This window comes from Parasteatoda tepidariorum, chromosome 9, assembly GCF_982258835.1.
Source record: "Parasteatoda tepidariorum strain Cologne lab strain chromosome 9, Ptep-v5.0, whole genome shotgun sequence".
NCBI classification, from domain to species: domain Eukaryota; kingdom Metazoa; phylum Arthropoda; class Arachnida; order Araneae; family Theridiidae; genus Parasteatoda; species Parasteatoda tepidariorum.
The window spans coordinates 36,698,300-36,725,584 of record NC_141763.1 but is presented as its reverse complement, the minus strand read 5'-3'; the positions used below and the strand labels follow the sequence as shown (position 1 = coordinate 36,725,584).

Below are 27,285 nucleotides of genomic sequence, written 5' to 3'. Positions count from 1 at the left end.
ATAAATAAGTAAAAATTAATATTTTTTTGAACAGAAATATTTTTTACTAGAAAATGTGCATATTTCTGACAAGAAAGATGATCATTTTAATAAATGATATATTTTTTATGTATGATAAAAATGTTGTATCTTTATTTTCTGAATAAATGTACAATTCGATTGTGAATTGTATAAGAAATGGAAAACCAAACTTAATAAAACATTTTAAATTGAGGCATAATAGAATTTTTCTGCTATATTTTTGAAAATTAAAATTTGAATTCTGACACAAATTTTATTCGTTTGAGCAAATCCTAATTATTGCTCAATTTCAATAGTTTTTTCGGTTTATTTAAGAGCAAATAACATAATTTTTTTTATAATGAATGGAATATTTGAAATGTGCATACAACACATTGTACGTTAATGAAAATTCAATTGTTAGTTTTAACAAAACCAAGCAGTCTGTAGTGTTATTAAATTATACAGTGATTATACAATTTAATAATGAATTTCTGCAAAAAAGAAACAATAGGATATCAGAAACATCAGATACAAATTCATAGCATTTATTTCTTTGGTCCTAACTTTGTTGTGTCCTCTAGACAGGCGTATCAAAAGGTGTTATGAAATTAATCTAATGTGAAAAAAAGAAGAAAAAAAAGAGGAAAGATTCCAGGTTAACCCCAGGGTCATGGATATAGATTCAAAATATTCTAAAAATTTTTTTAACTTCAATGTACACATTGCTGATGATTAATTATAATAGTGATTTGGTGCAGCAATACTGTTTTAAGAGGATGCTATACCATGGGAAAAACGTTTCCTGGCAAATTCTGTTTCACTTTCATCAGCATTTTAAAATGAAAGTTTAGAGAAATGTGAGTTCAAGTAAACCAAACTATGAAGTTTCAAATGCTGAAAAAATGCTTTTAAAATATTAAAACACAAACGAATTATTGTAGGATAATTTCCCCATGGCATATTCATAAGAAATTTTGATATTTTGCAAACAAAAATCATTTCAGCTTTAGAAACGTAATGGTTTACTCCAAGTTTACCTATACTCACGTTTTCTATGCATAAAATGTTAAACTACTTATGTGGGTAAAAGAGAATTTGAGATGAAAAGTTTCTAAAATTTTGCTTCACCTTGATAATATTACATATGTTTGGTGAAAACATGCAATTACATGTTTCTGAAGTAACTAATTTGACATGTTAAGGTCAAATATAATACATAGTTCATGATTATTTGACTATGATATGCTTTATTTTCCGAAGTTGATTATGTCATTTTAATTTTACAAAACCAGCACTTTCTCTTTACTTTTTTAAATTTTTAAACTTCATTTCAATTGATAACTCACTAATAAAGAAAGCAAACTGTATTTATGTTTACCTAAAGAAAAATTAAGGTTTTCATAGCTTTCAGTAACTTTTAAATAACAGTGTTATATGTCAGAATATTTAGAAGTCTTTTAGACTTAATATATTTGGTTGTTCTCCCTAACAAAAAGTTCATACTGTATTTATGTTTACTTCTAACTACACAAATATTAATAAAAAAACATTTAAACATATGATATGCATAATTAACGTACTTGAAAAGTACAAGTCAATACTTTATACAGAAATCTTTTCATTTATTTAAAAACAAGAAATTACAAACAAAGTAATTCGGTCTAAAAATATTAAGTAAAACTTTTATTTAATATTTTTTTTCTTCTTAGAAGAAATAGAATTAAGTTTTAAAAATTCAAACTTCACAAAAGCACTTCACAAGCACCAACATAAATATTTCATGAGATTACTAAAAGGACGGACACGATTAAATGCAATGGTAGAGAACAAAGCACATTTGTTTTGAATATTGAAATGCATATTAAAGCTCATTATGAATGAAAGTTTTGTTACATGTTGTTCCATGACAAATATTCCGCTTTTGTTGAAAAGCTGGATGCTGCTTCACATGATTCATTAATTTCTTAAAAATTCGCAGAAACTCCTTCACATCAAATGAATAATTAGTAAACTTTGCATGAGCTCCTAAAGTGGGATGATGACCCTAGGAATTAAAATACAATTAATTTTAACAAAAATAATATAAGTGCTATTTAGAAATAAATTGCTTTAAGGGGTCACAGTACCCAAAAGATGACAAAAATACCAATTTTTTTTGTATTGCTTATAATAAAACTTCAAACTATTTCAAATGCACTGAAAAAAAAATCATGTCCCTATCTACATTTTTGAAAAAGTTATGAATGATTTTAGATTGTCCTAATACAGAATCTTGCTCTGCAGACAAACTTTAAAGGGCTTTTTCTCATAAATGATAATTTTGTGTCTTGATCTTGATTAAATCCCTAAGGAATTTTTTTCTATTTAAGATAAAGCTTTGAAGTAAACTTTTTTATCTTAAGTATAATACACTTATTTAAACTATGCATGGAATAAGCATTTTATAAGGTATTAAAATTTTTACAGCATGTTATATATACCTAACAGGAATTTTTACCCTTTTTTTCTACTTTTTTACAAAATATTTTATAAAAAATACTCTAATTGATATATCAATGAAATGCACAAATGAATGCACAAAATAGTTAAGAAGAATATTGTGAGCACTAAGAAAAAAAATTTTTGAAAAATAAGTTAAAATAAAAAAGCCTTAGGGATTTAAAAATTTTGAATTTTTTCAACTTTTTTTAAAATTTTAAACATTTTAATTGTTTTTTGAAGATAAATTATTGATTATAAGTTAAATAAGCATGTAAAGCATTCTCAAAATGAATGATTATACCCCTTTATTTAAAAAAATTGTTGCCAAGTTGCTGTAACCCCTTAATAAAAAATAAAATGCATTCCAGTTAAAATCAAACTATTTTAATCATATTAAATGCACGACATGGAAAAGCAAATTATTTTAATCAGAAAAAGTTCACCAAACCAAATTTATTTCAGTTAACAAGAACAGAACCTATACCTATTAGATAAAAATAATATAATCACATTTTTTTTTTTTTTGTTTAGTATTCCATTGAGTTTCTAAAAGTTAAAAAAATTCACTATATAAGAGGGGGGGAATCATAAATAAATAATAATGCAATAATTCTCGATTTGCAGTTTTTCTTTTACACTAAATCTTCTGTTAGATCATGTGATTTTATAAACAGTCAAAAATTAAGGTTTCTGCAAAAAATTAGAATTATTCCAGCTTTTGTATTTGCAGAAAGTCAAAGTAAACTAAAATTATTAATCATAATTGACAATAAGATTTTTATAAGAAAAATTATAATTAAGTTCAAACACATTCTTAGTAGTGGAAAATAAATTAGATAAGAAATTTTTTTTTGCTGACTTTTTACACCCGCAAACAATAAACTATTTTTAATAAATCAAATTTAAAAAAAAGTTTTTATTATTACAATGCTAGGCAGCTTGTGAAATTTGTTAAAATATAAATTTACACTAGATAAGGCACTGACTATAAAATAGAATACCTAACCATCAATGCAACTGTCTGTTGATTAATTTTTGATACATTTCTTTTACATTCTTTTTTAAATTATAGATGCTTAATTCTAATAAAACATGAATAATTAATAACCACTATACTGCAGTTACAAAGCTGAAGTGAATATCAACATATACATAATAGCTTGAAATAATTAATTGGCAAGCTCTTAATATTTTTAACAAAAATATGACACAGAAGTAAATATATGAAGTTTTAAAATGATATAATTGAAAAGCAAAAAAATTTTCACCTCATCTTCTGGATAAAGTTTATCCAATTTTTCCCATGTCAAATATTTCAATCCTTTTAGTCTTGCTAAATCAGCATAACAACTTTCGTCTTCACAATTAAATCTAAAAACAAAGATTAGATAAAAATGTGTCTCTGAATAGTATTCAAAAAGGTATTTTTGGTAAGGACTCTTAATAAATTTTAAAATTATTGAGCTAAATACAGTGAAACATATCAACTTAACCTCTGCTTAAATTGATCTCTATTATCAAAAACTAAATTTTTCCCTTATAATAAAAGAACAAAATCTTTGTAACCTGGCTACCTTATATGCTGACTGTTAATATAGGTCTAATTTTTCCAGTGGTGTTAATGAAAGCCATTCTGAACCTTGCTTAAATTGAGTGCACTTCTTTAATATTATGCTAAAAATTGAAATTGCCCTAAATTAATGAGATAGTAATTAAAGCTAACTTATACCTTTTTGTGAATTGACCATGTAGGACACTATTGAGAGCTCATAAATGCTTGGAAGGAAATTAAATTAATTTTAATAAGTAAAGGTTTCATTGGAGTAGAAAATTTTAAACTTTAAACTCAACTACATTTTCAAATACTCTATAAATGATTATTGTTTCAATGTAGGCATTTACACTTCCAATTCATAAAACCCATTTTGATATATAAATTTACACTGATACAACAATAACAGTATAGCTCATTTCCATTTCCAATTCATAAAAGCCATTTTGAAATATAAATTTACAATGATACAACAATAACAGTGTAGCTCTTATTATGGATGAATACTTTCTTTTATGCATAAATATTAAATAACTTACATTTCAAAAACAGATCCCCATTCAGGCATGAATAGCATATGTGTCAGTCCAGCACCATGTATGCCAATTAAAATGTCAGTGTTATAAGATATCTAAAATGATTAGTTTTCAATTAGTAAATATTAAATTTATCATTTTTATAATTTTTTTACTACATGCCAAAGTATATCCATCATTTTAGATAAAAATAAAATAGAAATATTTTGTATAATTGTTTGCATTCATAATATTCTTTTTTCAATATAATTATCGTAAATAGTATTTTACACTGTCATTGCACTTGCATGGGTGGTTTGTAATCACCACCTTTAATATATACATTTTTCTGCAGTGGACACCTTAAAAATTTTACTCGGCATAGAAAATTCTAAGGGTTTTTCAGACCTGTCCTGGGTGCTCTACCATCCAAGATTCACCAGAACATATTCTTGATCGGCTCACAAAACATGTTCTTTATGAGCACCAACTCATGATCATTGCAAGGTTGGCAAGTTTCTGCCGAGGTGGTTAAAACCACTGGCAGAAACCGGTTAAAACCGGCATGGCAGAAACCCTTTTTTGCCACATTTGTGGTAGAAACTAGCAGAAATTCAGAAAATGATATAAAAGTAGGTACTGAGATTGACATACAACGGATAATTCATAGAAAAAACAATTAAATGTTAAACAAAGCACAACTTATTTACAAAATTATCACCATTCAAAATCAAATATTACATTGCTTGCACTCTGCAGTAATCTGTAACAAAAGACAAGTTTTGATGCAGTTTCTAAACCTAAACAATTTCTAAATTTGCTATGCATGAACTAGAAATTTGAGAAGATTCAAGTTCAGCAGAACTAGCAGGCATTGCCATCAAGGAACAAGCAAGATTTGTGAAACTTTCATCTATTGCATATTTTTAAAACTGGATTGTTGCCATGCAAATTATGTCTTGAAAAGAAAAAAACTATTTGAAAATGGCACTATTCAGTTATGTTAAGAGTTAAATGATAATAATTACTGAATTTCAGAGTTTAATATAATAAACTAAAATCTAGTATTTATATTTATTATTACATTACTTTATTCTTTACTTTATATAAATATTTGATATACTGCACTCTTTATATTTAATATAAACAAAATAATATATATTTACAAACAATGAATTAAAAAGTTTGTTACAGTTACATGGATAGTTACATTTTTCAGTTTATTTAAACAAATGTCATTAAGCAATCACTAGAACTAATATAGATGTTTTTTTTAGTTTCTGCCAGTTTTTACCGGTTATAACCAGTTTCTGCCACTGGCATGGCAAAAACCAGTTTCTGCAGGCAAAAAGCCAACCCTGGATCATTGACTTCTTGAGAATGTACATCATGAATTCAGTCTAGCTCAGCTAAACATGGCATTTAGCAACAGCAACAACACATATTTTTAAAATCGTTAGTGAAAAAGCATTCACATTAGAGTGGCTGAAAATTAATATCAAAACAAAAATGTTCTAAAAATTTGACAAATAATTAAGGAAGAAGGGGTGATCAAAACCATCAAAATCAGCTCGAAACTTTTTTCATCTCCTCTTTTTCTACCAACCAAACAGGTTTGGATTTTTTTTAATCATGCTTTTCTTGTTAAGATTTATCAATTTCAGATAGTTTGATTTTTTTATCATTTAAATACAGGTACTTTTGTCAAGATATTAAAAATATCAATTAGAGGCAGTGATTAAAGAACACCCAGAATATTTTGTACAATACTATACAATCTTACATCAAAATTAAATGTATGCTATCTTGATGTGCTTTTTAGCTCCTATACAACAATCTTGAATATATTTTAGGACAAGAATTAATTAATTAATTTAATTATGAGAAAGCAAAAGAGAAAATAAAGTGCAAGTTAATTATGAAATAAATATTTAAAATTTTAATTAAAGTTTTTAGATACATTACAATTATGGGAAAAAATAAAAACTTAATCACTTCAGCATAAAATTATTAATTTTTATTCAATATTTTTCCTAATTTTACACAGCCATACTAACTTATATAAATTAATCAAAATGCTTTTGCATTTATGTATACTGGCTATCTGTTCACAAAAATTAAAAGTTGCATTTATTGACAATATAGTTTTTTGTCTAAATATCAAGCACAGAAAAAATATATATGTTTATGTTTAAAATGCTGATAATAGGAATAAAGAGTAGAACAAATTTCATTTATAAAATATGAAGCAAGTCATAAGCAATTTTTCTTACTTTAAGCTGTTCAGTAAAAGACATTTGTCGATTAAAATTAACTTTTTTGACCAACAATTCTGGATAAACTTTCAGTGAAGAAATAAGCTGGAAGAAAAAAATACATTTACAAAAAATCAATTCCATGCGTAACAATAGATATCTTTATACAGAATATCTCAAAATTCAAGCAAGAAGAAATTTTGATAGAATCATAGGTTTTTAATTATAAATTATGGCTTTTTCATGGTCGTAAAGTATATAGTATAGGGTTATAGATAAAGTAGCATCTAAGCTAAATGATTTCCACTGTTTTGCTAGTGCATATGCACATATTTTTTAAATGCCTAGACATAGCAGAATTTTATCGAGCTCAATTTTTACCTTTCAGTCCCAGATGATTTTGAGTCTGAAGCTTAGACATTAAAAGAAAAAATAGTGCACGATTTTTTTCACCGAAATAAATTTCATCATTAGGGAAGAATTAGACCTCTAACTTTATTAATCCTGAATCACCAGTCGTTTTATCTCTCTCTTTTAAATAGGCAACATTTAATTACACAAACGGTTAAAATTCAAATTATGGGTGAATTTTGGGATATCTTTAAGTTGGAAAAAAAAGTTAAAACATTCAACAACCTCATCTTCATTCAGTATTCGTCTGTATTGAGTACTTCTTGAAATGAGTGTAACCCTAATTTTTGAATCCTAGAATACAAAACCACTTTTCAGTTTAATGTAACATTTGCAATAAGAAAAAAATTATAAGATAAAATATCAATTGTTAAAAAACAAAACAAATTTTCGACCATTTTTTAAATTTCATTTAGTATTTGATTGGTATAAATTAAATTTAATATTTACAATAAAAAAATATTTTTTTTATATTATAATAAGTTAAAACTTTATAATAAATAAAAAAAATTGTCAAATTATTTAGAAATGTACAGTTAAATTGTTGAAAATGTATTAGATTAAGTTCAAAAATGAAAAATATTTCATAAAAATAAATTTAAAGTATTGCAATTATTGTTTCTTTAAAAATCATGATACTTCTGTAATATTTTGAACACATCATACAAATTTAGCATATTATTTCTTATACTTAAAACAAATAAATATCAAATAATAATTATTCCAAAAATGTGGTAGAGGTCTTTTGAAATATCTTAATAAAATACAAAATATTTAATGGAGTTTAAAAAACAACTTACAGCAAAAAAAATATTTATAATAATGCACTTACAAAAAATAAATCAGGAATTTGCAATCTGTGCTTGATATGTTGAGCAAATGCACGAAATAAACCACTACCATGACAACCAGGTATCTAAAAAATTTAATAATAATAAAAAAGCATAAAAATTAACCTTTTGCAAATGGTACAGAATAATAGATGATAGAATACTAAAAGCAATATAAGTATTTTAAAAAGGTAAGCTTGGAAAAAAAGCATTGGAATTTTATTCTTAATAATAACTACCTTCACCAAAAAAAAAAATATTATCTGCCAATAAATTTCATTACTTTTCACATACAACAAAGGGGTTTATTTTATGTTTGTTACGTGAATATGAAAGATATGTATTCACAAAAAGCTTAATTCAAGCTTATCAGATGCAAAATAAATAACATAAAATAACATGAATAAAGCATAAATAAAGGTACAGAAATGGACATACTATAGTTTCAGTTTCATAAATGACAATCTTCCTTAGTGTCTAAAAATAAAATGCTTTTTCCTTTTGTATCTAGAATCTGATTTTTTATCCCTTTGGTGTATATTTGTTGCCCTCTAATAGTGTATTCTAAATCTATTGGCGAGTTGATTAAAATTATTAACTTTTAATATCTTAGCAAAATAAATTTATCTATTATTACTTATTTATAATTATTGTACATTTGAAAAGCTTTGCATATTAATCCTGACTACAACATAATCAAACATGTACAGCATTGTCAATTAGTTTGTTTCGACCTACATGTAAAAAAGTATTATAAGTGTCCAGTTATTCATGATATTGGATCAAATTTGATTATTAGGTTAATAAAATTAAGTATGAAATGAAATGCATTCAATATTAATATATAGAATAAAATACATCATACCTGCCAACTCTTCCGGATTTTCTGGAAGATTTTATTTTCATATTTAAAGTGGTAGTAAGTATATACTATTTTTTCTTTTATAAACTTAATTTTTAGATGATTTTGTTCACCACTATTATTACAAAAATTAAGCACATATATTAATATGAGTTACTATCATGGTTGTCAACTTAAGTTTTCTCAAATACAACGCATTTGTTTGCTTAAAATTGAAGTTTTAATTCCATTTTAATACCACTGGGAAAAATAATAATGGAAGGGATTAAAAGTTGGCAGGTATGAATACATTCACTATAATATATAGAATAAAATTCAAACATTAAAATAATATATAATCAACATTGAATTATTTTAGTGATCTGTCAACTGTTCGATAATTTTTATAACAAATTCGGTACTTACTAATGGCATATTGTAATACATTCCAAAAATCATTCTGGGTAAAAGAGGAAAAACCACATCTTTAAAACAAACCTAAAACATAAAAAATTCTACTCTTTTTAAATGAATAAGAATATTTTTCTAATATAACGGAAAATTCATTAATTTATTGTAAATAAAATTCAGTAGCATTTACATATTTCTAATAAAACTTTTAAAATTATTTTCAATAAAATATTGTTAATTGTAAACATGTTATTTTGTTTACACTGTGCTAGAACAGTATTTAATTAAATAAATATAATATAAATGACAAAGAGTTAACAAAGATATGTTATCTTTTAAAGTATATAATTATTAAAAAAAAGAATGCTTAGTTTCAGATTTTGAAACTATTCTCTTGTTTTAATGTGTTGAATTGAAATCTTATTTTCAATTTCAGATCTTTAAAATCTTGTTAAACCTCATATGCATCTAAGTTTGTAAATTTTCAATGATTTCTAGTGGCTTTTTAGACTTACTATCTCAAAATACATGGTTTATTTTATCAATATGCTAAAAAAATAAAGTTACTCATGCATTTTGGTTGTATCTAGCAGACACAACTGACACACTATCGAAGGTTTGGCGCTATTTCTCATACGAAGTCTAATCAATAATAGGATAGATTTAGATTACATACTTTACAAATTTGGAACTATAAACTGCAGTATTTTTATTTCTCCCAGAATAAAAATTAGAAATCAAACTTTTATTAATTACTATAATTGTTTTTCAGCAGCATGCAAATAGTAACAAAACTAAAAAATTCCCCACCTTCGCAATAAAAAATATTTTTTTAAAACAAGTTTAGTGCAGTTTTGTGTAAAAAGTCTGTTCAACAGCAAAACTTACTGAGAAATTTTATTTTTAGATCACAGAATGTAAAACATTTTTGCCCATTAACAGTTTTAAAGTAGGTTGTAAACATTTAGAATGACTTGTGGAATTTAGAACAGACATACATAAAACACAACTGCAAAATTTATGCTTATGTAAAAAAGAAAAATTAAAAGTCATTTTAAATTTTTTTGCAGAATTTTACAGGGTAGTGATTCAAATTAGTGCTTAAAAATAATTAATTGAAAATTCTTCATATGATTTAAAACTGGAAACATGATGGTAAATTCACAAGCAAAACTAACATTTGATAACTGTAACACTTCAGCAAATAAATTAAAATGTGACAATGAACTAGAAACAGATACCAAGGACACCATATCTAACAAAATGAACAAGGACAATAAGATAATTATGCTTTTCTCACCCTTTTACCCTTCAAGCTACCAAGATTCATCAAGGGATGCTGAGTGAATGCTTTCCAAACTGGAGCAAAATTGCTCATATAAGGAATCTAAAAGAAAGCAAACAATTATAAACTACAAATTAAAAAAAAAACAATGCTTTATTTGAATTTTAAATAAAATTAAAATATTTACAGTATCCCATATTAGTATCTGCACATCAGTTGAGAATGTCTGATTCATATGTAAAGTGGCATACAAATTCAGAAAATCACAGAAGTGGTGGTACATATTTACAGCTAGAGAGAAAAAAGAAAAAATTATTCATTCAGTAGAATAAAATTTTATTTTGCAATTCACCATGCACTGCTGATATACAAATATAATGCATAGTTTTCAATGCTTAAATCTATAACTTCGCATGCAAGTAGGTACATACTCAGAAAAACATGCATTCATTATAATTAGTAATGTTTAGTATATAAAGTTAATTAAAAAAGTGATAAAAAGGAAGAAAATTAAAATGGATAAATAAATAAAAAATATCAATAAAAAAAAGCAATTTTCTTAGAATAAAAATAGTAAACACCAAATTTTTTTTTAATCAGCAATGCATTTTTACTCTGGCAGATTTTTATGAAAACATTTAAAATGTTTAGCCCCTAACATCTTAATTTATTATAGGTATATTTTGTTCACTTGAAATATATATTGAAACTTTTAAGTTATAGACTAATTTTACAATAAAAAATAATTCATAAAAAATACAACATAAATTGAATTTTGCAAATAATTTTTTAGTAGAAATTTTTTTAAGTGGTATTAAACTAAGAACAGTCCTATTCCAGAAAAATTAACGTAAGGGTTTTTTGTCAACTAATTTTATTGGTGAAATTTCCAGGAAATGAGTCAAATTGCAACAATAAAGCAGAAACGTTATATAAGTCACAGATTTGACAATCTAATATGAATTCAAATCCAGCTAATCGAAAGAAAAATAATTACCTGCATCTAATTTCATTATAAAAGTAGGCTGATTTATTATTATATCACATAGATTTTGGTCTTTTGGAAGCTCTGGTAGTTCTGTAAAATGTTCAAATTCAGCATACCTAAAATATTTAAGAATTCTAATATAAAAAAGTGGAATAATTCACATCATAGTCATTCAGTATTTTCTTAAATATTTTTTTACAATTATTAGTAATTAAGGTAAACTTTATTTCTTTCTTTACAAAAAAAAAACTTACTTAGTATTTCATAAAAATAGGTAAATAATAAGGTACCTGACACTTTGCACTAAACTATTGTTGTCATTTATCAGAACTCACATGAAACTAATTGCAGACATATGCCATGTTATTTGGAGATGAATGAAAAACAAAGAAGGATATTTGATTGTCGACAACAGGATTTTTAAAAATTTGATAAGAAACTGCTCTGCTAATTTAATTCTGTAGCTTCTAAATGCTAGAAGATTTATTTACGATGATTTCAACATTTAATTATTCATCTTTCTAGCTACTGTTTAAAATTGCTAAAAGAGGTTTGATGTAAAATATATATTACATTACGTTTAAAATATGCTACGCCTTTTTTCTCTATTAAAGGAAGCTGTTGGATAAAACCTGGATTTTTTCAAGCAATCATGACCAAGTAACCATATTTATCAATACTCTAAATCAAATTTTCTATAAGATTGAATACAGTATGGCAACTGCAAATGATGAAAACAAAAAGCTTGTGGAACTGCTGAGAAATATGATCAATGGGATTTTTGTTCTTAAATCAACTAGACTTACGATAAATGCCAAATATGTTCCTTGATTTTTTAACCTACTAACCTCATGCTTCCTACTTAATGAACAGAGGGCTATTTTAATCACGGAGTGTTCACTGTTCAACTTTACAAACAATTCTTTCATTTAAAGAATACTTATAGATAACCAAAAATTGATAAAAATGAGAGAGGCGATAAGCAAACACTTTTCTCCAGTCAAATTAGCCTTTTTGGAAATATTTCTCTTCTGCTGCAGATTGCCAATTTAGTTTAAATTGGCACACACACTCACTTCTAAATTAAGTCTAAAATCTTCAAAATTTGTTTATGAAACCAAATAGCTGGGAGTAGTGACACAAAATAGATAAGTAGATTATTTGTTTTTGAAAATTTATCTTATATGTAAAAAAAAAAAGTAATAATATGAGTAATAAATAATGGGAACCTGATAGAACAGTAATGGAAAACTATTAAAGATAAACAGAAACATCACAATGTTAATAAGATATTCATTTGATAATATAAAAACTACAATTGCTTCAAAAATTATTAATATGAAAAAAAGTCAACGTGTTTTGAGCAATGGATAATCGAACCCATTCTTAAGACAAAGGACAAATAGAGGAAAAACTGTTTTTTGCACAAGAAAAACATAAAATATTAGGTCCTAAGCAAGTAAAAAATGAAAAAATATTGCAGTAAAAAGTATTTAATGTAATATTGCCTCAACCATATTACCCGACACCACACCAAAGTCCTTTTGGTATCTTCCATATTTATTTTTACAAAGCAAATTATTTATAAAGAACTAGACAAAATACAAATATAACTTATTGCATGCAAGAAAATATTTAAAAATGAACAACATCCAAACTTATTTTCAGACTTTCAGAAAATGTTTGATAAAATAATATTTAAGTGCCATTTAAATATTTGTTTTAAACTTTAGCTATAAGTAAATTCAGAAGTGATGATAATAAAAGCAACACATTATTATTTTAATAACAATAAAATTCATAATATACTAAAACATATAATTTAAAAGAAAATTCAAGTAATTATTAAACCATGATGTCTAACACAACTGTCTAACACTTAGACATGAACAGTAAAAACATTTTTAAGTCCTAGACAGAGTTTAGCAAGTGAAAAATATCACAATGTATACATTGACGATGAAATTATTAATAATAATTAAGAAAATACAAAAATACACAAATTTAAGTAATTAAAAAAACACACCATGATTGCAAAGGACTTTTATGCTGCCCTTGTTGCTTTAAAAGTTTTTTCTTCAATTTACAATGACCACCAACCTGTCCTTCTCTGATAACATCATCACGGTACCTAAGGAAAAATATAAATATAAATGATTCAATACTAGATTTTATAGATATTTTAAAGAAAAATTAAATATAAATTAATCAAATACCTCATTGGCTCGGGAATATCTTCCAAAGAATGAAAGTCAAACATTAGATATTTACCCCTACAAAACCTCATATGCTGGGAACATTCTAAATAGCTGGCATTCTACATAATGAGAAAACAAATTTAAGAGGTTAAAAGATGGAGTATTTAAGAGAGGTAAAATTATAAAGGTTTAAAAAATGTGGCACCTTGTGTTTTGTTGAACAAAGTACTTTCATCTCATTTAAACGATCTTGGATATATCCGAAATCTCCTTGGTGGAAAAAAATGTCTGATTGTTCTTTCTTAGACTTTGCCCTAATAAAAGACATAGTTTAATAAAAAAATATAATATTATTACTAAATTTCTTAATCTTTTAATCTGTTATCATAACAATAAAAAAGAAACGGACAAAAATGCACTTAAAAGTTAAATTTCATTGTATATATTGGGATAGAATAAAATAACCATTTTGGAGCAGATAAAATGTGTTTTGCAGCAATTAAATTTGATTTTTGATGATGACAGAACAGATGGGGACTTATTTCTGGTTTTTAAGAGATGGCTGCTATTTTTACAAAAATTATACTTTTATAGGGATCAAATGGCAGAAGCGACGGGCTTGTTTTTTTAATATCTATATATATATACATAGTACAGTGCAGAACCTCTTATCCGGAAATCAGAAAACCGGAAAACCAGAGAGCCGGAAATTAATTTTCTTCCATTAAAAAAAAATGTTTTTTCTTGAAAAATTTTGAGCCCATTTTGTTATTTAGAGCGTACGGCGTATCGAGTTGACGAAAGAACTGATTTAGAGGACGGATCAAAAGCCGTTTGTAGACGAATCTCACATAAGCACAAATAGCTTATATATGTTATTAATGTTAATAATAAAATTAATAACATATATAAGCCTGCATATAATTTTTATTTCATAATTTCTTTCCTTATTTAAACTTAAGTGTATTATTATTTATAATTTTTTATTATTTCTAAAACTGTTTCAAAATAATTTTTTAGTTTCGTTTTATAAACATTAAAAAAACGGCATTTTGTAGCGATTCAGAAAACCGGAAAAAATCAGTTATCCGGAACCGCGATGGCCCCGATCGTTCCGGATAATCGGTTCTCTACTGTATCTTATAAATAAATAGCCACACCCATCTATAGATTTATAAATAAATAGTCACACAATCTTATTGAACATACTTTCTCAGAAGTAATATTGTTTATTGTTACTTTATTATTAACGAAATGTATCTTTTATTCCTATTAAATAAACAAACTAACCACTTTTGTTATAAATTTTTAATTTAAATTTTATTTAAGACTGAAATCAGCCATGAGACTAAAGCCCCTGCACTCATGCTTTCAATTTCAAAATTACATAAAAGTATTATCTAAATAAATTAAAAAAATAAAAAATAATTGATGCAATAGTATTATCTAAATAATTTATGCTGAAATGCATAAAAATAAGAAATTTTTCAAATTAACACTAATTTTTCCACTAGATTTCAATTTAAACACACTAAAACAAATTTAGTAAAGACAAAAATATTAAATTCAACTTAGCTTATAAAAATAAACACGAATCACACACACTTATAAATAACCGTAATATATATATTTACCATCCTTTGCTACTTTGATTGCAATCTGGTGTAGAAAACCTATCACTTTCAGAGCAACCTTTTTCATATCCCCAGCATTTATTAAGACCCAATGAACCCTAAAAGCAATACAAAAATTAGATATGAAAACATGGTACGATTAAAAAATGCACAATGAAATAGCTTTTAGCATTTCAGATCTGCACTTAAGCATGCTTCTACTGTTTAATTTTTTTTTTTTTTTATCAAGGATGGTGGCTACACATTTATAAGGAATCTAAATTCTTATATCATTCCTCACTTCTATAGTTTTTGATTTTGTAAAATTGTACACATATGAATTACACATTATATGTATATAATAAATATAATATCACAATCACATGCAAATATTGCATGACAATTTTAAATCTTGTAATGGCACCAGAACTTGAAAAAGTACAAGAGCCTTTGCAATAGAAATTTGATTTGAATATAATTTATTAAAATGAATAAAAATAGAAAATAAAAATTTAAAACACGCACACTTTTATTTATCTTATGAAAGAATGCATATTTCATATAAAAGTTTGATTGAAATATTTCTATAATTTTTATTAAGTAGCAAAAGAAAAGCAATCACATTAGAAGTATACATAATGTTGATCTCAATTAAAAGTATTTTTCTCGAACTCCTTATTAAATTTAGCATGATAAAATTAATTTTATTACCTTTTCAATTCAATTATCTCTTGTGCAACAAATATAAAAGATAGAAAACTAGGCAGATGCTGAAATAATTTTCCCCCCTAAATTAAACATCAAAAGCATGCACTTTAAATAATTATTTTAGGTACTTTAAGTATTGAATGCAACATTGCATAATTATAAATTAGAAAACTGCCAGTTTTTTCGAAATAAAATTTCCCAATTTTTTAAAACATTTATAACGGAATTATTCAGATTAACATACATTTCCCTTAACCCACACTTCGATTGATATGTTATTAGAAAAAATGACTTTAAGAAAGAATAAAGATTTTAATATCGAGAAACAAATTAAAAATAATTATTTAAGAATATTTTCTACTTTACATGAATGTGAATCTGAATTTGAAGAATTTTGAATTTTAATCAATTAACTAAAAAAAATAACAAGATATACATTTCAGAGATAAATCTAATGCTAGAATTATTTGATTAGAAACATGGGAGATATTTCCGTACCACTGTTTGTTGCACCAACTATTGGTGATCGAAATGGGCTACAGGTTGCATAGAACAGAACTCTCTACCTATGGCTACACTTTAAAGTATGTAGGAGAAGTACATAGGAGAAGGAAATATGTTAATTTTTCTCTTGATTTTGAAATAGATTAAAAACTTTTAACCTAGGAAACTAACTGTATGGAACTGAAAACTATAAGGAACATAGTTCTAAAAGAAAATGTTATAGAAACTTTATAAAAATATATTTGACAATTAAATACAAAAAATATTAAGAAAGGAGAAAATATCGTAGTACATTCCTTTACAACTGAGAAGAGTAGGAGGTAGGGTCAAGATATGAAACCAGTATTTTCCCCAGATGGCATATTCGAGTGTTGCGATAGCAAATACTAGCCAAGGCATCATAACGATTTTAAACTTGCAAATTTTTTAAGAAAAATATATGTAGAGTTTTGCTTAGGAGTGGCTACATATTATACTTTTTAAGTTAGTTTTCTTCTGTGCTGTTTTTTTTCCCAGCTTCTTGCGGTCCATCCTCAGATGTTGCCAAACTTTGGAGACCATTTAATTGCAGGTACCAAAACATATATTTTTTACACTCTTACTAGACTTCTTTAAAAAAAGCATGAGAGAAATAACAGACAACTAGAAAGTTTCACAAATCAATAAAAGTTTTTCAGAAAAAAAGAAGAAAAAACAATTAAAATATTGCATCTGGGGTTCAATTATGGTAAAATTGTTAATTTTCATATCTTCTAAACAGACAAGATAGTTTTTGAAACTTTTTTAAAAATAATTGTGATAAAAACATTTTTGACAACACAAATTTCCATAAACTTACTTATAATTGTATCCATAAACTTATCTTAGTAATTGCATACAATAATTAAGATTATATTGTCAAGCAACATAAAAAGAAACAAATTCAAAATTATTCTTGAATATTGCTTACTTTATGAGAACATGAGTCGGAATTTGCACAGTTCTGAGATTCAATAGGATGATTTGAAAAATAATAAGGTATGTGTTCCGGAGGTAAATTTAATTCTAGAATGTGCGAGTTCGAAATAACAACTGTAATCAGGCAGATTATAAAAATGGACATCAAACATAGAAAAAACCTAAAATTTAATAATTGAATTTAGATTCATAAAAAGTAAAACATTATTCATAAAACATATACTAAGATAATTGGTCTTACATTTTGAATCGGAGCATTTTTCAAAAATTTTTGACATTCTTTTCTAAAACTAGAAAAGAAAAATTGTAACTGTTTTTAATATTTAGAATCCAAAAATTTTACATTTTTTTACTAATTTTATATTCACTTCTGTTATATATTTATTAAAAAAATAATGAGAAGTAGAATCTTGATAATATGTATTCGTTTGAATGATTCATAATTTTTTATTTTCCCCCGGTTGTTGACATTGACAACCGGATATTGTGGGTGGTGAAGTGTGTAGTTAAGATTGGCTTAAGGATTTACGTCTCTATATTTATTATTATTTCCTTCAGAAATTACTTAGGCTAAGTTACTGCTGAATCAAGGAAAGGCATTAAGCGATTCCGTTTCAGAAATGGAAATGATCCTTTGAGTTAGGGACATTTTTATTGTATCCAATCACCACGAAGAAAAAAAAATAGAACCTGATTTTTGAGTTTTTCAGGAGAAAATATCTTTTTCTAATCAGTAGTTTATTTACGTCGCACTTGAGCTGCACAATGGGCTATTGGCGACGGTCGGGGAAGCATCCCTGAGGATGATCCACAATTTCGATCCTCTGCAGAGGGCATGGCACCCCTACTCCGGAAGCCCGACGACATGCATACAAAGTCGAGCACTTTACTTTAGAACAGTGTAACGAGGTTTTAGAATGTTTAGAACAATGTTTGATCCTTTGCAGAATGGACGGTAGGTAGGTACTTTATTTACATCACACTAGACTTGCACAATGGGCTATTGCCGACGGTCTGTGAATCCCTAAATATAATCCGATACATCCCTGAATATGATCCGAAGACATGACATCGTAATTTTGATCCTCTGCAGGGGAGATGGCTTCCCTGATTTGGCAGCCCGAGGAGCTGCGTGTGAAGTCGAGCAATTTATGGTAGAAAAGTTTAACGATGAACGATACCGCGCATCCTCGGTCCCTACGCAGGCCGATCAAAAAGGTCACCCACCCGCTTACTGACCGAAACCCTTGACTTCGTTCTTCTACTGGAAACCGTATCTTTATGATCAGTACACTGCGGGGCTGCAGAACGGATGGCACCTCTGACATAGCAAGCGCGTGGTAAGAGGGGATATCTGTTTCCTCGCGTGGCATTAGAGGGGCGCGAAATGTACGAAAAATTAAAAAAAAATGTTAAAAATAAATGACAGAATAATCTCTTTCTGCCTTTTTCATGTAACTTATTTCATTTTCAATCTAACGAAAAATGGAATGAGAGAGAAATGTACGGTTTGCTACGTTTTGCTTGAGAAACTATTTGGTTTGATCGCACCTACTTGAAACATTTGTTTCAAAACCAGCCGATAGATAGAGACACGTTATTCCATTTTTATTAAACTTGTCCTCCACCCAAATTAAATTAATCAAGTAAGAATTATTATCGGTGATTATAACGCTCGGATACGCCATACGGGTAGAAGACCGGTTCCGTGCCTTTTGACCTTCCCTCTTCCCGCTCCTCCTCAGTTGTATAGGAATGTACTACGATATTTTTCCCTTTCTCCATATTTTTCTTATTAATTGTTAAAAATATTTTTTCAAAATTTCCATGACGCTTTCTTTTAGAACTATGTTCAATGTAGTTTTAAGTTCCATATAGTTTTCTAACTTAAAAGATTTTAATCTTTTTGAAAATCAAAACAACTAACGTACTTCCTTCTTCTATGATTCTCCACACGTTAATGGTGAAAGTATGTAAAATGTTGCCATAGGTATACTTGTACGTGTACTTGTACTACAGGTGGCGTGAAGAAGAACTCTCTGTAGAGAGTTCTTCTTCACGCCACCTGTAGCCTATTTCGATCAGCAATTGTGTGTGGAAGAAGATGCGAAACTCTTTGATGCGAATGAATGGATTCACATTTTTAATAATGAGTAAAAATATTTTCTCAGCAAAATTAGTTCTGAAGTTGAATACCCAGCGTTAACTTTTAAAATCATCGTTCTTATATTTACGATAGCGTCTGTTAATTTTGTCCTCAGACTGCAGCATGCAGAATTACCAACTTTCTACGCGTTTTGAGAAAATTTCTAAAAGTGGTTGATAAGTTTATGCTTTATGATTCTTTGTATTGTAAATTTGACTCGATGTTTCTTTCCACACCACTCCAAGTAAATAATTCAAAAGTTCATATGAAACGCCATTTTGTTCCAGTTCTCTCGTGATGACGTTTTTAAAATGCTGACAAAATTTCAAAAAATTTTAAAGCTTTAGCTTTGAATTGTTTATTAATTTATAAAACATTTTGCAAAAAGTGTTGTGTAGTAGCAGCTTGAATATGTTGTTGCTACAAATGGTGGCTACAGTGCAAGCCTTGTATCATCCTGTTTATGAGCAGTGCCATCTGCCAACGAATCTGTTAATTGATTTTAAAACTTCGTAGTGAGAATAAATGGCTTCGTTCCCAAGTAGAATGCAGGAATTAATTATGTCTGGACTGTGTGATACTGATACTTGAGTCAATTATTACTTTCCGTTTTCCTTTTGCTAACATCTTTAAAATGTCGATCATTGTGGGACCCTTCTACAATATAAAGTTCCCTTAAACATAAATTTTAAAAAAACTAAAACGTTTGAAGATCAATACATTGCCATAGTTATTATATGTATCATTTTTCTCGTGATATATTTATTTTTATTTTTAAAGCGGTAACAAAATGTACATAAAAAATATTCCTGTATCTCAAATTAACAAAGTTCTTTTATAACGATTCTGACCACTACTACAAATAAATAATTTAAATAAGTGCATAAGAATTCTAACAATGTTCTTTAAAATAATATTAAGTGTTAGCAGAGTTCAAGCAGTTCTTGCTAATAATTGTGAACTCAATTGTTATATCGCTATTAACGTGCGCTGCGAAGAATCTAATTGAAAAAGCGTAAAATACAAATGTAGACAACGAAGATATTTCATAATCATCTTTAAATTTAAAATAAATAGATATTTGTTGTTTCTAATCCCCAAGAGGTCCATCCTAATTAGACCAATTCCATAAGTCCAAAAATGTCCAGAAAGTCTAAAAACAGATGAGGTTTTAGAAAAACCTCATCGATCTTAAAATCGATGCAGTTTAGAATATGCTCGGGCGAAGCTTGAGCGGTCTTACATTTAGTGCAAAGTCCAAAAGTCTTTTGCCCCTGAACATACGAGAGACACCTCAAGTGACCACTTGCAAAGCGAGACAAACAAGTCTGCTGGCTTCTAGGTCCCCCAAAAAGCAAGGCACTTCCAGGTCGTTTTCTGAAATACCAATTATGCGGAGGAGGAAAATAGATATTTTTCTGCACTAGCAATCTGTTTAATTTTAAAGGGGGGGGGGGATATCAAAGCTGTAAGATATCAATATTCGAATTAAGTGTTACTAATTTAAGACTAAATGTTTAAGAGATTAATGTAAAATTGAAATAGTTGGGTTGGTTGGTTGGTATTAATGCTACTTGCCACACGGGCAAGCCTGCTTGGTGAAACCGAGCAAATTTAAGGCAGAGTGTGCGATTATTGTTTTTTCAGTGGCGCCATCTATGGCCAAGAATTCGACTCTGCCACACCATTCGTCACACCCGTTTTATAGGGCTGACCCATTCATACATCCATTCATTCATCCACAAATCGTAAATTTGACCTGAATCAGAGAACGATCGATCTCCAATCCAGTACCCCAAGAGGTATTGATATGTTATGGGAAAATGAAGGACTTTTGCGACTCGACAGATTTAACGTGCATCAGTCACTTTACTACACGTCTTCGGGCGGCGGGGTTCGAACCCACGAACTCTTGGACCTGGGCCCAGCGCCCTACCTACCACGCTATCCAGAGCTGCTAACTTTAAGTAATTTAAAAAAAATTCACCTTTTAAAAAAAAGAACTGCGAGAGCTCAGGAATTGTTCTATTTCATATTTTGCAAAAATGAAAAAAAAAGTGTTTTCCTGAAGGGGAGAGGGAAAAAAAACTGGTAGCATGCTCGTTCACCCTTAAATGATGAAATTATCCCGTTGTTAGCTATCAGTATGACAGGAATACGAATAATTGCCTAGTTGCAAAAAGTCCTGTAAAGTGGCAGAGAAACACAAAATAAAGATTACAAAATTCGGTTTTATTTTGCAAGAGATAAAAAAATTGCTGGAAAATCCCTACAAGAGATATCTGAGCAAAGTGGCATTTTATATGTAAGTTTTAATTATTTATTTGTCATAGCAAACAAATTCAGGTCTAAAACAAATGTTCTACCTCAATCAATAATTATATATTAAAACATAAATTTTGTCACCATTAAATTTTAAAAAAAAGAAGCATTTTGGTGTTTTTACTAATTTCTTGCAATAATTTTAGCTGCAATATTTCAGGTACATTTTAAGAGTTTACTTTTAAATATAAGTTAAGACAATTGGGTACTTGTAACTCGAGAAGAAGATGATCACTGATACGCAGACACGTAACCTATGACCTCAGCGCCAGCTGATTGCTTATAAACAAGATGGCTTGTCAAAGTCGAGCTAAGTTTCTCTACATAAGTTAGAATGTTAAATAACGTGAAGTTAATTAAATAGAACGACGTATAGCACATCGAATTTGTTAAAATATAATTCTTTCTCGTCTACATCTTTTACTTAACTTAGATATATTATTTGTTTATGTATTTTTGTTGTAACCATGATATATTTTGCCATTATCTTGAATCTGGCAACTTTGCATAATTTGTTTTCGTTTTACATTGCTTCGTGGCTATCTTTGTGTTAAGTAAGAAACATATAATGAAAAAATTGAAATCGTTGTAAAAGAATCTCAGTGAAAGTGTATATAATATGTCACTTAATAGAATTGATACTTGACGTGTTTGGCTTATTCGAAATAGCATGGAAAGGACCTTGGCTAACGTAAATAAATGCCACGTTTCAACAACCAATCAGAATCGAGATACCCACACAACGTCACTTACAGGTATCTCATTGCCATACTTCTTATAGGTAAATGGTAATAGAACGAGAGAGAAAAAAGGATGCAGCAGTTTTTATTTTTTCGAAATACAACCTTTTTCTTAGAAATGGTCAATTTGTGATAGTGAAAATTCAACTGGCTAAGAAATATCTAATACTTGACTTGATGTATTTTCAGATCTACAATTGATTACTGCTCAAGAAGAAACTGAATTCTAATGAAGTACATGCTAACAGCACTGGACATTTTTTCAATGTACAGAGTTGCTCCGCTCGTCTCAAAAATAATAATCACAGTAGTGCTCTGAAACTGGGCACCTGTTTGTTTTAATACTTCTTCTTCAACAACACATTCGCTTGGTTATTGGCACCGTCATTTCGACACAAACTGTCCGAAACCGCCTTCACGCTGTAGATCTTTATGCTTGTTGACCAATGGTGTGTGTCATGTTAACAGCAAGGCACCGTCGCGGACGCAGGGAGTGGGCAACAGAGCATGTGAACTTGAAGAAAAATGGATGGCACAATATTCCTTTCTCTGACGAGTCCCGTTTTTCTGCTCATCGTAATAATAGGCGTATTTTCATCTAAAGGGAACATGGCACTAGAAACAATGCTACGTTCGTGCACGAAAGTGTAAGATTTGGCAGTGGGGGAGTGATGGTCTATGCTGACATCGCCTTTGATGGACGTACCAATCTGCATATCATTCGAAATGGAGCTCTGACCTGTCGCCGATATAGGGCTGAGATCCTGAGACCTATTATAGTCTCTTACGCAGCAGCAATTGGAGATGACTTCATGTTAATGGGCGACAATTGCAGGCCACATCGGGCTAACTTCGTGAAGGATTTCCTTTTGGAGGAAGGAATCATACGAATGGATTGGATAGCGTGTTCTCTGGACATGAACCCAATCGAGCATGTTTGGGACATTCTAGGCAGACTAATTGCTGTACGTCTACAACCCCCCACAAACTGTCCAAGAAATGGAAAGACTTCTTCTGGAGGAGTGGGAGAGAACACCCCAGCCCCTGATTAATAACCTCATTGACTGGATGCCTCAAAAGTGTTCAAAGTTGCTGTCCGTTCGGGTAAACCATACCCACTACTAAAAACGATTTTATTTTAAGGAAACACCTTTTTTTTGTTTTTCACACGTGCACAAATCGTGTATTTTTTTGTAGTGAATATTATTTAAATTTAAGCTATTAGAATTGAAGAAAGTTTTACTCGCTTTTAATGGTAAGTTTATTACCTTCATAATATTTTGGTCGAACAACAGGAAGAAATTTTTTCCGAAAATTGTGAGCCTTCACATTCCCATAAACAAATTTAATGAAATTCATTTCAAGTATGACTGTCACTTTATTACAAATTATATTAATAAATCAATGCACTTTTTCATTCAAAAAAATTAAATAAATTTTCATAGTATTTCATATTAACAGGTGATAGTTTTTGCTAACAGATTTGATAATTATTTACAAAACAATTGTTCCACAAACAATTCGGTTCAAAACACTTTACTGGCTTTCTAAGTCACGTCTTCTACGTCCTGGACCATTGGCGAAGTTTGCTGCGGCCAATCCCATCAGATGTTTGGCGGCTTGGCTTCCTGAGAATCCTCTTGACAAACCAAGATCTATTCCTCGTTTCTCACTGCTATTTATAAAAAAGAAAAATATTTAGTCCAAATGCTCATAAATATTTTCGAATATTTTTGTAAGAGTTTAAAATTGTAACAATTGAAGGGTTTATTACCAGCTATTGATAAGTTGTTTGTTTTTATGAAACATTAAAAAAATGTTCTATCAAAATACCTTGTTGCAACGATTAAAAAAATCCACCGTGAAAAAATTTTCCTTTGGGTTTGGTATTCTTCAGTTACCAATTGTCTGCGAGAAGGCGTAAATCCACATTGTATACTATTTTTAAATATAATAGGCGTCTTAAGGTTACTCGATTTCCTCATTCTCCACGCTATACCTCTCCCCGTTTCTATGATTTCGGCAAATCTTGCTTTTTTAAATCACCAGTATATTCCAATGAAACTTACTGCTGTGGATAAAAAGCAAGATGGACCAAAGAGACGGTAATGGAGAGGGAAAAAGTGTAGAGAGGAGGGAAATCACTTAACTTTGAAACATTTACGAAGACAATTGAAGCAATTACTTTGCTTTATTTACGAAGATTATAGCATGGGAAAAGTGATTTTATGCAAAAAGTGGTAATGGTAACAATTAAACTTAGTAGATAGTTTTTAACCTTTTCTGGAATAGCAAATTTCGAATGAATACTTTAGTCAGACAGGACAATAGCAAGTGCGATCTTAGAATATGTTCTAATTGAAGCGACATATTTCATCATTTAAAAAATAGTGGTTGCTAAATCAATCGGTATCATATTTCTAGTGGTTTGTAACATTTGTTGAATCAGTGTTGCAGACTGGTAACACTGCATGGAAAGAGTTAAAAGAATCGAAATCTTATAATTTCAGAAAGTACTAAAGATGATATTTTTCTTGCTAATAAATTGTGATGGAAATGAATGATTTTTTTCCTTATGAATTCTGGTAAAATAACTCACTAGGCTTTATCTCTTTGAAGAAAAAAAAATCTGAACATTTGCGTCAAAAGAGTTCAAGTCAAAATGTTAGCTGATTTTCCACGATCGAATTTTCTTTTATCTCAAATTTGCGATTTTTTGATTAAATCGATATTAATTGATTATTGTTATTATTGATTAATCGATTTAGATTATTGATATCGCAGTCAAAGCCGTCACTAGACTCACCAACGCCTACACCACCAGGTTCATTAACTATAATCTCCTTGTCGTGACTCTAGAAAAATAGAACACTTAAAATTCCATTATATTTCCGCTTAATCCGTTAAAAATAGTTTGCACGTAATTTTTTTTAATTTCTTTTTTATTTTCAAATTTCATTCCTAAAAACTGACAACTGATTTTTCGATCATAATTTTCAATTTTCTTTTTTAAAAAATTGGATTATTGCTTAATTTTTATTAGAGTGGGGATTTATAAATGAAATATTTTGGGTGTTTAAAAACATTGTTTCTATAAACATGTGGAAATTTTTAAATGTAACCTTATTTTCTAATCTTACGATTCTAATTTCCATGTCTAGAAATACGAAGACCGCTGCTTTCAGGTTTAATGCGTAGGTCGTTGGTCATGGCAGTTATCGATATGATTAAAATAGAAAACAAAAGTTTTTGAATTTGCAACAAATAATAATGAAATAAATAATTTCTGTCGAAGGGCCTTCGATAACACCTTGCTCGCTTGCCCCACTAAGTCGGTGCAGACGGAAAACGGGTGAAATGGTCAAGGAAATATGCCATTCGGGTGTTCGCTATGTTTATAATATTGTCTCAATCCTTTGTTTCTTTTTTTTTTGTTCGAATTTACGAAAGTGGCAAAAATTCTTGATTATTGAATGGTTTTTTATTAGAGTTATAATTATTAGCAGCTGTGTTGTTTGAAAACGTTAAGTCGCGTAAGTTAGATGCATGACTACATTTTTTTATTGTTGTCATCATAGCGTTAATTTTAGTAAAGTAATCAAATAGATTTCCTGTGGGATTAGAAGGAATAAAATTACCGATATACCGGTTACCGAATATTATCGATTGCTAATTTTAACGTTGGAATTAGTATTTTAAGAATACAGTGAGCAAAATGAAAAGCGGAACAAATTATTAACTTTTGATCTAATCATCGGATTGTCACGTTCTAAGATGGAGTCTTAATGATTTGAGGATCTAACTTTAAATATGATAATTAATTTATATAAACTATTATGTTTTAAGTAACAAAACCAGACAAAAAATCCCTTTATCAGAATAAACATGCCTCTTTTGTTATATTCTTTTAACCCACAAAATATGCAATATAACCGAAATCCAGAATAATAGTTAAAGAGAATTGCTAAATGGATTTCCATGAAACTCTAGAGTTCTGTGTAAGAGTTAAAGAGCAAGAGTAAAGAGTTAAGTCTAGTTAGGATTTTTTTAACCAATGATTTATATTTAGAGACAATCAATAATTCATTACTTATTTAATATTTTGGTTGTTTTGTTGTTGTCTTATTTAATATTTTGGTACCATAATTTGTTTTTATACCATATTAATCTACAAATTTTTCTATATTGAAATCTAAAGTGTTTTTATAAAGTAGAAGTTGAAAAAAATTGAAATCAATAATTTAAAAGAATAATAATTTGACGACAGTGAAAAAAATATTTAATGGAGTGATTAATGCATAAATTTGGTAAACTTACATTTCGTCTTAAGAAAATAAGAATGATATAGCTCTAATGAACCTTTTGAATAATTTCGTTACTTTAGGAATTAAAATCTGTTTGAACGTAACATATTATTGCTTAAAGCTAAACCAAGAAACAATGTAACTATTTTTATTTATTTAAGCTTATTCCACTGATTTGTTGACAGCGGTATCAAGGATAAAGATATGCATTGGAAGCACGG

The 27,285-nt window shown here is 28.5% G+C and overlaps 2 protein-coding genes and 1 long non-coding RNA gene across 4 annotated transcripts in view; 1 reads left to right on the top strand and 2 right to left on the bottom strand.

Annotated features, from left to right (window-relative positions):
• Positions 1 to 27,285, top strand: part of LOC147803964 (uncharacterized) — a 323,077-nt gene that overhangs the window by 73,119 nt on the left and 222,673 nt on the right. The gene's annotated exons all lie outside the window — the stretch shown is intronic.
• Positions 22 to 18,056, bottom strand: Eogt (EGF-domain O-GlcNAc transferase). Of its 2 annotated transcripts, XM_043045733.3 has the most exons (16): positions 17,794 to 18,056; positions 17,545 to 17,713; positions 15,405 to 15,502; positions 13,976 to 14,084; positions 13,789 to 13,889; positions 13,599 to 13,703; positions 11,582 to 11,688; positions 10,772 to 10,875; positions 10,600 to 10,686; positions 9,315 to 9,386; positions 8,050 to 8,133; positions 7,443 to 7,511; positions 6,825 to 6,911; positions 4,576 to 4,667; positions 3,753 to 3,855; positions 22 to 2,047 (listed from the first exon to the last, which is right to left on the bottom strand). In XM_043045733.3, the coding sequence occupies exons 1-16, from the start codon at positions 17,808 to 17,810 to the stop codon at positions 1,865 to 1,867; spliced, it is 1,587 nt and encodes a 528-aa protein (XP_042901667.2). In that variant the 5' UTR covers positions 17,811 to 18,056; the 3' UTR covers positions 22 to 1,864. The 2 variants fall into 2 exon arrangements, with proteins under 2 accessions (XP_042901667.2, XP_071042863.2); XM_071186762.2 differs by lacking the exons at positions 13,789 to 13,889; positions 13,976 to 14,084 and having other exon boundaries at positions 17,794 to 17,953.
• LOC107451280 (diuretic hormone class 2) overlaps positions 24,119 to 27,285 on the bottom strand; it is a 28,315-nt gene continuing 25,148 nt past the window's right edge. The window contains exon 4 of the mRNA XM_087150465.1: positions 24,119 to 24,435. Within this exon, the coding sequence (XP_087006591.1) occupies positions 24,297 to 24,435 (139 nt within the window). The 3' untranslated portion in view covers positions 24,119 to 24,296. The remainder of the gene's footprint in view (positions 24,436 to 27,285) is intronic.

Coding starts and splice junctions, on each gene's coding strand:
- Eogt (XM_043045733.3), bottom strand. Junction 10,876..11,581: donor TATAATGAAATTAGATGCAG/GTAATTATTTTT, acceptor TTTTCTCTCTAG/CTGTAAATATGTACCACCAC. Junction 10,687..10,771: donor AGATACTAATATGGGATACT/GTAAATATTTTA, acceptor GCTTTCTTTTAG/ATTCCTTATATGAGCAATTT.